Raw genomic sequence first — 10,404 nt, forward strand, 5'->3', positions numbered from 1 at the left:
TACTCTGCACACTGGCATAGTCCAGCTACTGCTGCATTTCCAATGGACATGGATTGGCCTCATTGTTTCAGAGAATGATAGTGGAGAAGGCTTTCTGCAGAGGCTGACACCATTGCTGGCCCGGAACAGCATTTGTGTTGCCTTCTTAGAAAAAACTGACATCAAGGATCTTAATTCAGATCCCACTCATAATACATTCAAGCAAAATATATTCAGGATATTCTCCATACTTTTAACCACGACAGCCAACGTTGTTATTGTTGACGGGGACTCTAAGACTCTGGAACCATTGGCAGTTATTTTATACGTAGCTGAATGTATAAAAAGATGTCTTATAGGGAAGGTTTGGATCACGTCACCTCAGTGGGATTTCGTCAGCACTGCTGGCACTTATGGCTTCTGTGCAAAAACATTCCATGGGACTTTGTCTTTCACAACCTCCATGAAGGCCGTGCCAGGATTCCAGGACTTCCTTCAGACTCTAAAGCCTGATAAGTCACTCACACGTTTTCTCTGCCTTTTCTACAAATCTGCATTCTGGTGTGGCCAGAAACACTGTACCGGAGAGGAGAAACTGGAGAGTCTGCCTCAGACTGTATTTGAGATGGAGATGAGTGATGTGAGCTACCGTATTTACAATGGTCTCTATGCTGTAGCACATGCTTTAAATGCCATATATACGTCCAGGCCAAAAACAATGCTGAATACAGGCAAACCTTTGAACATTGAACCCTGGCAGGTATATTCCTCGCTGTATTGAAAAGGTTATGTATGATGCAATCCCAAGCACACTTACTAGGAAGATAATTGGAGCACAGTGGAAATCACTTCTATGTAAACTTGCTGTGGATTGAGTGGGTGGTGTGGGTGAAATCATGTTCCCAGGCACATGGGGGGGGGCATATTGCTAAAGTTAAGCAGATCTGAAGCTTGCAGGACTTTGATGACAGACCTCTTGGATATCCCATGCACATTGCTTTATAGCCCAATCCTATGCATGTCTACTCAGATGTAAGTCCATTGGGTTCAATGGGGTTGACTCCTAGGAAACCGAATAGGGTTGAAGCCTTAAGTTCCAAAATGTAAGAAAAGCGGAATATAATAGGAACTTATGCTGTCAAGGTGAGACATAACCGCCCCTTTGTAGCCCTTGGAAAAGTGCCACAGCTGTCCCGCCTGCTTACACCTGAGGAGGCTCTCTTTACACCCGAGAAAGCAGATGCAAGGAAAGGCTCCTCAGGTGTAAGCAGGCAAGTTTCCAGCACCAATGAGCTGCACCATAGCCCCAAGTAAAGGAACAATTGTTCCCTTACCTTGACAAGGCCTCTGTGACTACCCTCACACTGCAGGATGCAGAGCAGGCCCCATTGGCATAGATGCATCAGTGCTGCAAAGTTTGGATTGAGCCCATAGATGTGGAAATGTTGGATAAGATGGTGAGCTGAGAGGAGAGGAAGATGAGGAAGATCTGCCAAGCGTATTCTAATAGTTTTTAATAAATGAAAAAGTTATTTTAACTTGTACATCTCAGTATTACAGGTGCCTTTTCTGACCAGGGGATTGTTAATACAGTGCACAATATACATTGAAGCTATCAGCTGTTTTCTATTTTTGTCCAATCTAGATGCACTCTTTTTTGAAGAATGTCCACTTTAACAATGGTGCTGGCCATGAAGTCTGGTTTGCCAATCAGGAACTGTCTTCTGGACTTGATGTCATCAGCTGGGTCACTTTCCCCAATCAATCCTTCCTTAAGATCCAAGCTGGAAAGATGCCTCCAAGTCAAGAGCTTACCATCCATGATGAGGCCATTGTGTGGAATAGCAGATTTCAGCAGGTAGGGCTAAAATCCTTCAGCATGGTGACCTCTTCATTTGCTTGGGAACATTCCTGAACATTAGAGCACTCCTGGAGGCATGCACTGCATGCTGTGGTGGGGGCAGGATTGAGAGGCCTTTGAGATGTAAAGGAGCATACTTTCCCCTGACCTCAGTATAGGCCCCCTGACAGCCTAGGGGTCTCCTTGTACCTATGCCAGTTCTATAACTGGTATAAGCCCAAGGAGAGCCAGAGGGTGGGGAAGCTTGTAAACTAGGGGATAGGATTTGACATGCATGACTCCCACCAGATCAACCCCTCCCCTCCCTGACCGACCCCTGTTCCTCCCCTGAAGTGCCCTATTACTCCTCCTCTCTGCCCAATACCCAACCCTGCCAACAACTTACTTGAGTCTCCATTTGTGGCAGCCAGAGAGTGTCCTGCAATGCTGGAATGTGAGTCGTAGCAGTGCAGGGTGACCAAAGGATTTTACCCCTGCAGCACAATCATATACCTGACTACTCAGAAATAAGTCTCACTATGTTGAATTGGACTTGTTGCCAGGAAAGTGTATATAGGATTGCAGCCTTACAGTCACAGTTGGTATTGTACAAGTCTTGTAGGAATGCTGAAACAAACCATTAGTACATATACCTAAAGTTAATATCCAAATGAATTTTAACTGTTCTATTTTCCCCAAACATCCAAGAAGCTGTAAATCTATCCACACTTACCTCGAGTAAGACCCATTGACTATCACTGTTAAAAGCATATACATAGTAGCCTGTTAAAAGTACAGATCTGAAACATTTCCACAACATACATACCATGGTAGCATAAAGTCTCATATATTAAAAATAAAATGCACATTGAAATGAATAGGGATCCATCCAAAATTGGTTTGCGACTCACCGAATGGGTCCTGACCAACAGTTTGAGAAACACTGAATAAGACTGCGGCCTTAGAATCACAGATCAGTATTATCCAGGGTTTGTCAGTCAACAAACAGTCAACAAAACCTTTATTTGGCATAAACATTTGATAGGTGAGAACTCTGTACAGAAATCGTAGAGAGTATAAACCTAAATTGTACACAAATATATGTGTCAGTGCACACCTATGTGTACAGACAGATACAACGTACATTACATTTTACAAGCAAACATGAATTATTTAAAAGACAGAAACAATCAGTTACTCTGCGGATCTTGCCAGAATGTAACCTATTCAGTGATTACTTGGTACAGAAAGCTTGGCTCGACTCAGGATACTCAAATTTTACGAACTGTGCGACTGAGAGGGTTGTATGTTCTACATCACCTGCTAGAAGGAATTGAATTATATCTTTCTCAGAATGCCCTGTTTTGGAATGGAGCGAGGGAGAGAGAAATTGCTGCCTTAGTACTTGATATCTGGGACAGTGCAACATAATGTGGGTGGATGATTCTACTTCGCCTAAATTGCAGCAACATAAACGCTCTTCCCTGGATGCGTTTCTAAATCTGCCATGCAGGTCATTAGAGGGGGTCACATTACAGTGTGCCAAGGTAAAAGCCCTTCTCTCCAGGGGGTGTATTAGGAGGGACAGATAATTTGGTTGTTGACCACTTGTGATTTTAAGTTGAAAATTCAGAGGGGAACATTTTTTCTGTGCTGCGCCTAGAATCTCTTGCCTTTCTATATCAAATAGTCTGGTTTTCACAAGTCTGATGATAACCTCAGGTGAAGGAGCTCCTTGTAGATCGACCTCAAGGCCCATCTGTTGAGTTTTTTTTATAGAAAAGTACTAGGCAAGGGGATAACGTTGAATCAGTCAACAGCCCCTTTAGCAGCAAGTCGTGATCAGCCCTAAAAAAGACTTTGGCCCAGTATTTTAAAAAACTGGACCATGCATGTAACTCCAGCCTGTGTTGACCTGATTCCAGGCAGAGTGCCGCATAGGGAACGCAATGCGGTAAGCCTAGAATTTTGTAAAGAAATTTGGATTGGACCCTTTCAATTGTGTTATTTAATGCTGGCATCCATACTGGGATGCCATATAAAATTTGTGGTATAAAGCAGCTGGTACAAACCGGTTGCCCCAGGAGAAGAAAAGCGAGTTATGGCTTGAACCACTGGTTTAGATGAATTAATTGCAATTGATCGATGAGAGGACCAGGAATGCTTGTAATGAAATTGAAGACCAAGATACTGGAATTCTTTGACCTGCTGTTTTAATTTTCCACCGAAAAGCCAAGATTGTGGTTTCCAATAATTCCCAAATACCACAATTTTAGACTTTTCATAATTTAACTGCAAAGAATTTGTTGTAAAATATTCAATGCAGGCTTTGACCAGTCTCTGTAAGCCTATTTTTGTACGTGAGATCAGAGCCATGTCGTCAGCATATAAAGTAAAGGGACATCCACCGATCCCAGTTTGGGGCAATGCGAGTCAAGCTTTTTTAAGAAGGGGGCCAAATCATTGATGAAAAGGATGAACAAAGTGGGTGCCAGCACACAACCCTGCTTGACCCCCTTGTTGATTGGGATTGGAGCTGAAAGGTCACCCTGTGGGGATAATTTCACTTGACAGGAAGTGTTTAGGTGGAGGACACGAATTAATTCTAATAGTCTTTTGTCAAGTCCCGTCTTCTCAAGTTTTTCCCAGAGTCTATCCCTATCAATAGAGTCAAAGGCAGACTTTAAATCCAGGAATGCCACATAGAGTCGCGATTTCTTTTGAATCACCTGTTTGAAAATATCACAGTGGGACAATATCACACAGTGGCTGACTGTGGACTTGTTTGGTCTAAAACCTGCTTGCTCTGGTCCTATGATGTTATACTCAGATATCCAGGAAGAAAGTTTTTCCAATAAGTGGGATGCGTACATTTTCCCTGCGACATCCAAAAGGCTTATTGGCCTGTAGCTAGAGGGAAGGTTCTTATTTCCTTTTTTGAAAATAGGGACCAAGATTGATCTGGTCCAGGATTCTGGAATTACTCCAAATTTATTGATTCTTGTGAATAGTTCCGCGATGATTGGTGCCCACCAGTCTGGCGCTGCTTTATAGATATCTGAGGGAATTGCTTCTGGGTCAGCTGCTTTACCCTGTTTTAGCTGGTTAATAATTGAAATGATCTCATCCTCTGAGACAGCAGGCCAGTCTGGGAGGTCTGGCGGGAAGGATGCCTGAATAGCAGAGGTTGATTTGGATTCATCAAAGAAAATTGATTTAAAGTGCGATTCCCACAATTTGGCAGGGATTGTGGTAGTACCAATTGACACTTTATGAAAACTGCCTGATATAATTTGCCAAAAACTCTTAGCATTTTTTGATCTAACAGCACTGATTAGCAGTGACCATCTTGCTTCTGCAGTACGATGGATCGAGACTCTGACAGCTTCCTTCAGGTGGACAGTCAGCTTGAAATATTGGTGTAGAAGTGTTTTACTGTTAGTGTCTCTAAATTTTTTGTAAGTGCTGCGAACAGCAGTTTTCAAAGATAAGCAGATCTGATCAATCTTAGAGTAATCTCGCCCACCCTCAGCTCTTCGGGATGAGGGGATCTTACCTAATACTTTCAAGAGAGTAGATATTAAATCCCCCAAAAAGTGGACAATCCCTGGATGATCCAGAGTGGACAACTGAGGGAAATGAGTCCTTAGAGTCTGGGTCCCATTTAATTCTTTTTGTTATGTTTGGGTAACCTTCTTCCACCTGGGTGTTAGTGTTATGATAATGATTTGGGAGATAGTCTAAATCACACAGCAGAGGAAGATGGTCACTAGACTGAGGGTATCCAACACAAAAGTTTGCTATCTGGGGAAGGAGTTGAGGAGGAACCAAGATATAATCAATGACACTTGCACCTCTAGATGAGATGTAAGTGAATTCTCCATTATCTCCCAATGCATCTAAGCCGTTTAGCCAAGTGAGGCCATAAGTAATACAAAATTTGGCTAGAAGCAGCCCCGCAGCATTAATTGTTCTATCCTTCGATTGCCTTTCGAAGAGATAGGTCTCTGGCAATATAATGTCAGTAGGTAAGTCCCAAAGTTGATGAAAGATGTCAGAATTATGCCCACCCATCCAGGATTTGTAGGATTGTTACGACTACACCATTAGTACACCTGCCTAAAGTAAATATCCTCATCCACTTTAACCTAAACTTGTACTGGGTCATTCCTGTCCTCTACAGACACAGAATAAAACCATTTTAAACATATTTGCAAGGCACGTAGCCTCTCATGCTGATTATTCAAATATCTATATTGAGGAAAAGATGGTAAATAAATATACCTATACTGAGAAAAATATCAAATAGATAGCTGAGGTTTGAGTTGGGCCTCACTCAAAGCTGGGCCCAACCTTTTAACAAGATGAAACTCACAGAAAAAAGGAGGATGTCCATAGTGTTGAGTATTAAAAGACAGCTTCCTCTTATGTCCCATTCTTTTGATTCTTAGATGCGACCCCATTCAGAATCTAATTGCTACTGGGCACTCGTGTACCATGGAGGGTAATTGGGACAGACGTCCCAGGGTTCCACCCCCTGCCCCCCTGCCAGCATCCATGCCTCCATCCATGCCTTCCAATGACCACTTTCACCACTTTCAGCTTCCCTTCAGAGACCTTCTGGGGGCCATGGAAGTTGCATATGGCCTCCTCCTGCCCTCCGGAGGCCTTCTGAAACCTCTGGAAGGCTTTTGAAAGCCCTTAGGTTTAAAAGCCCTTATAAGACCTCCAGAGGGCCAGAGGAGACCACGTGCAACCTGGATGTGATGGTAAGGGGTCGCAACCGGTGGGGGGGGGCAATATTCTGTGATCCTGCCCCCGAGCAGCACAGGGGCCAGGAATGCTAGTGCAATTGCCAATTCTTTGATGAAATAAAAGCACACTGAGTTTTCTGCTACCAGAAAGGCACTTTGGGATTAAAACCGAATCCTGGTGTATTTCCTACTTCTTTTGGACTGTGCTCTAACTGTTTTGAAGCCCAGTAGGAAAAACAAATCTCTCTACCGACTCTCCCTGAAGTCAAATACCACAGGAGTCCACAGCAGGTCGCTGGCAACAGGGGAGTTCTCTGTTGCTGGTCAGGATCAAGTTGATCTCCTGTTCTTGATCAACTGAAGTGCACTGAAAGAAAAGGATGGTCGTGGTGGTGGGCATCAAATGTTTGCTTCAGCGTTTCTTCCCATTCTTTCTTCTTAGAATCTGCCTGTTTCAACCTGTGTTGAGAGCTGCCGTGTCGGACACAGCAAGACGGTTCGAGAAGGGAAAGCAATCTGTTGCTATGATTGTACTTCGTGCCCAGATGACATGATATCTAACCAGACAGGTGATTGACAGTGCCCTGAATTTCCAGGAAATATTTGCAAATATTTGTCCACCCTAACACCCTAACATATGCCTAGGTATGGTCTCTTCTTCTCCAAACACTTAAATCATGATGCACGGATTCTTAAAGGGAAACTGGTTACAACTTGAACAAGGGAGGATTCATGAAAGACTTCAGAGGCAGTCCATTAAACAGTTTAGTGCACTTAACTCCACTGGTGCCTGTCACTTGCTGCATTTTGTCATTCCCCTGATACTAAGCATTGTTCACCAGGAAAATGAGGAATTCTTGTCCACTGTTTGCTTTCAAACTTCCATCATTCTTCGGGATTCATACAGCTACTGACACTCTCTTTGTCCTTTTCAGATGCAGCTCATTGCATCAAATGCCCAGAAGATCAGTACCCAAACAAGAATCAAGATCAATGTATCCCCAAACAGAAATTCTTCCTAAAGTACGAGGAACCCTTAGGAATTGGTTTTGTTTCTATTGCTTTTTCCTTTACAGCAACAACAGTTATGGTGATACTGATCTTTTTAAAGAACTGGAACACTCCCATTGTCAAAGCCAACAATCAAAACCTCACCTCCATTCTTCTCACCTCCATCCTGCTTTGCTACCTTTCCTCCCTTCTCTTCCTTGGAGAACCTAGCAAGGTGTCCTGCCTTCTCCGACAATCGGCTTTTGGCATCATTTTCTCTGTGGCTGTTGCTTGTGTTTTGGCAAAAACCGTCACTGTGGTCCTGGCCTTCATGGCCACCCAGCCAGGGAACAGGATGAGGAAATGGCTGGGGAAAAAAGTGGCCCCCTCCATTGTCCTTTCCTGTTCCCTCATTCAGGTGGGGATTTGCACTGTATGGCTGTCCACCTCTCCTCCTTTTCCAGATGTTGACATGCACTCCCAGACTGAGCACATCATAGTGGAGTGTAATGAAGGGTCGATCATCATGCTCTATTCTGTCCTGGGCTACGATGGTTTTCTGGCCCTCACCAGCTTCACAGTCGCTTTCCTTGCCCGAAAACTGCCGGATACTTTCAATGAAGCCAAATTCATCACCTTCAGCATGCTGGTCTTCTGCAGTGTGTGGATCTCCTTCATTCCTGCTTACCTGAGCACCAAGGGGAAAGACATTGTGGCCGTGGAGGTCTTTGCCATCTTGGCCTCCAACACTGGCCTCCTGATTGGCATTTTTCTGCCTAAATGCTATGTAATTGTTCTAAAACCAGATCTCAACTCCAAGCAGCTGCTAACAGAGAAAAGAAGTAATTAAATCCAAATCCAAGATGATAGTTGTTTTGCATGTTTTTCTCTCTCTATGTTCCCATACAGTATGAATACTGGATCACAGCATATCACATTTTTAATCATCCTGATTCTTTAGAATACACAAGGTGGGGTGAGAAATCGTTTCAGAAGCAATAATTGCACCTCCTATTTAGCTATCCACGGATAATGTTAATATTGCAAGATACAACCCAGAAATCAAAATGTGGAAAGAAGGAAATACCAAGTTCATATTAAAGGCACGATGCTAAGGCAGGAAAGGTGACCAAAAGAACCCAATGGTTTACATCCTCTAAAACAGGGTTGCCCAAACCCCGGCCTGGAGGCCATTTCTGTCCCTTGGGGATCCCCAATCCAGCCCACGGAGAATCCTCAGTCTCCAATGAGCCTCTGGCCCTCCAGAGACTTGTTGGAGCCTGTGCTGGCCCAACGTGACTACTCTCAGTGGAAGGGCCTTCTGTTTGACCTCTTGCATGAGTTGCAGGCCAAGGGCTTCCTCCGCTGCTTGCTGTTTTACATCTGTGAAGCAGCAGCAAAGGCCAGCCTTGCTTTGTGCAATGTCTTTTATAGGCCTTGAGCTATCATGAAAACTTCATTTATTCATGTAAGTTCCATCGCCAATATATTCATTTATGTAAAACCTTTATTCAAATTTTAAATGTGAAGGAATTCTTTTTTTCCTGGCCTCCAACACATACGTCAGAGAGATTATGTGGCCCTCCTGTCAAAAAGTTTGGACACCCCTGCTCTAAGAGAAGAATTGTCCTCCAAGAATTCCTTCCTTCACAAGAGGAACACTTTTTCCAAGTAGGGACCTTTATAGCCTACTTGACTATTGGAAATTTGTATGCATTATCTACTTTTTCCCCAGTCATGGATATTTCTGGTCATGATGCAATCACCCAGTTTCTTCTGAGCATTATGAAGCACTGCTTCTCAGTCACGTTACTTAGAACTGGTCCTTTTCTTTCAACTTTCATCATCTAGTTCTCAGCCACTTAGTCATAACGAGCTCTAGGCTGGTGCATCAGATCAGAATATGCACCCAACTCTGCTGCGCTGGTGGGGTCACTGGGTCAGAAAGAGAAAGATCTGGATATACTTTCAGTGGCATCACAGGGGTGTGTGTGTGGAAGGTGTGTACCAGACCGGATGACACCCTAAGAGGCATGGCAGCACTAGTGGCCAACATTTTGGAAAGCTTTGGGAAAATTTGTATTTATGAATAATAGCACAGTGTTACATATCATTGGAATAATAATTTCATGAAGAATGTAATGAAACAAACCATGTTGAATTATCTGTATTCTGTCATACATTATGGCCAATTAATCTGAAAAGGAGAACACAACTGCCTTATGTAACAAAAAGTGGATTTACTAAACTCAAAACTGATCAATGAGAGTAATTGTTCCAAGAGCCTGTGAGGTGTTATTGTGACTCAGCAGGCAACCAATAAGGTGTTCTTATGCAGAGATGGACACCCCATAAAACATCATTCATTCACTCATTCCTTCCTTCCCTCACATTTTTATACCACTTTTCCTCTAAGCAGCTCAGGGTGGTGTGCATGGTTCCTCTCCTTATTTTGTCCTCACAACCCTGTGAGGTAGGTGAGACTGAGAGATAGTAATGTTCATGACATGAAGTGAATAATAATAAAGGCAGAAAATAAATGCAGTGAATATTTCCCCACAAGCATCGCATGAAATTCTGCATCAAATGGTATATAACATGATGGTATTATTCCTCAAAGTCATGATTTCTAGAATTTTGGTCACTTGGGTGTCACCCACCCCCCACTCCCCCGAGGATGTCTCATTGACCTGTTTTGAGTTAAGGCAGTGGTTATCAAACTTTTACCATAGAGACCCACTTTTTAGAATGGCAATCTGTGCAGGACCCACCAGAAGTGATGTCATGACTGGAAGGGACATGATCAAACAAAATAAAATAAATAATTAAAAAATTAAATTA

General features: G+C 43.2%; 1 protein-coding gene across 1 annotated transcript; it reads left to right on the forward strand.

The window, feature by feature from the left end:
• Window positions 1–5,184: 5,184 nt before the first annotated feature.
• On the forward strand, window positions 5,185–8,413 carry LOC136652491 (vomeronasal type-2 receptor 26-like). Its single transcript, XM_066629431.1, has 3 exons — window positions 5,185–5,214; window positions 7,016–7,142; window positions 7,509–8,413. Exons 1-3 carry the CDS (start codon window positions 5,185–5,187, stop codon window positions 8,411–8,413), a joined length of 1,062 nt encoding a protein of 353 aa, XP_066485528.1.
• The last annotated feature ends 1,991 nt before the right edge of the window (window positions 8,414–10,404 follow it).

This window comes from Tiliqua scincoides, chromosome 5, assembly GCF_035046505.1.
Source record: "Tiliqua scincoides isolate rTilSci1 chromosome 5, rTilSci1.hap2, whole genome shotgun sequence".
NCBI lineage: Eukaryota > Metazoa > Chordata > Lepidosauria > Squamata > Scincidae > Tiliqua > Tiliqua scincoides.

What these genes read in the sequence shown, in the direction of transcription:
- LOC136652491 (XM_066629431.1), top strand. Translation starts at nt 5,185, where the DNA reads ATGGATCGAGACTCTGACAGCTTCCTTCAG. An exon ending in ACTCTGACAGCTTCCTTCAG is followed by an intron (nt 5,215 to 7,015) that starts GTGGACAGTCAG and finishes CTTTCTTCTTAG; the next exon opens with AATCTGCCTGTTTCAACCTG. An exon ending in CATGATATCTAACCAGACAG is followed by an intron (nt 7,143 to 7,508) that starts GTGATTGACAGT and finishes TGTCCTTTTCAG; the next exon opens with ATGCAGCTCATTGCATCAAA.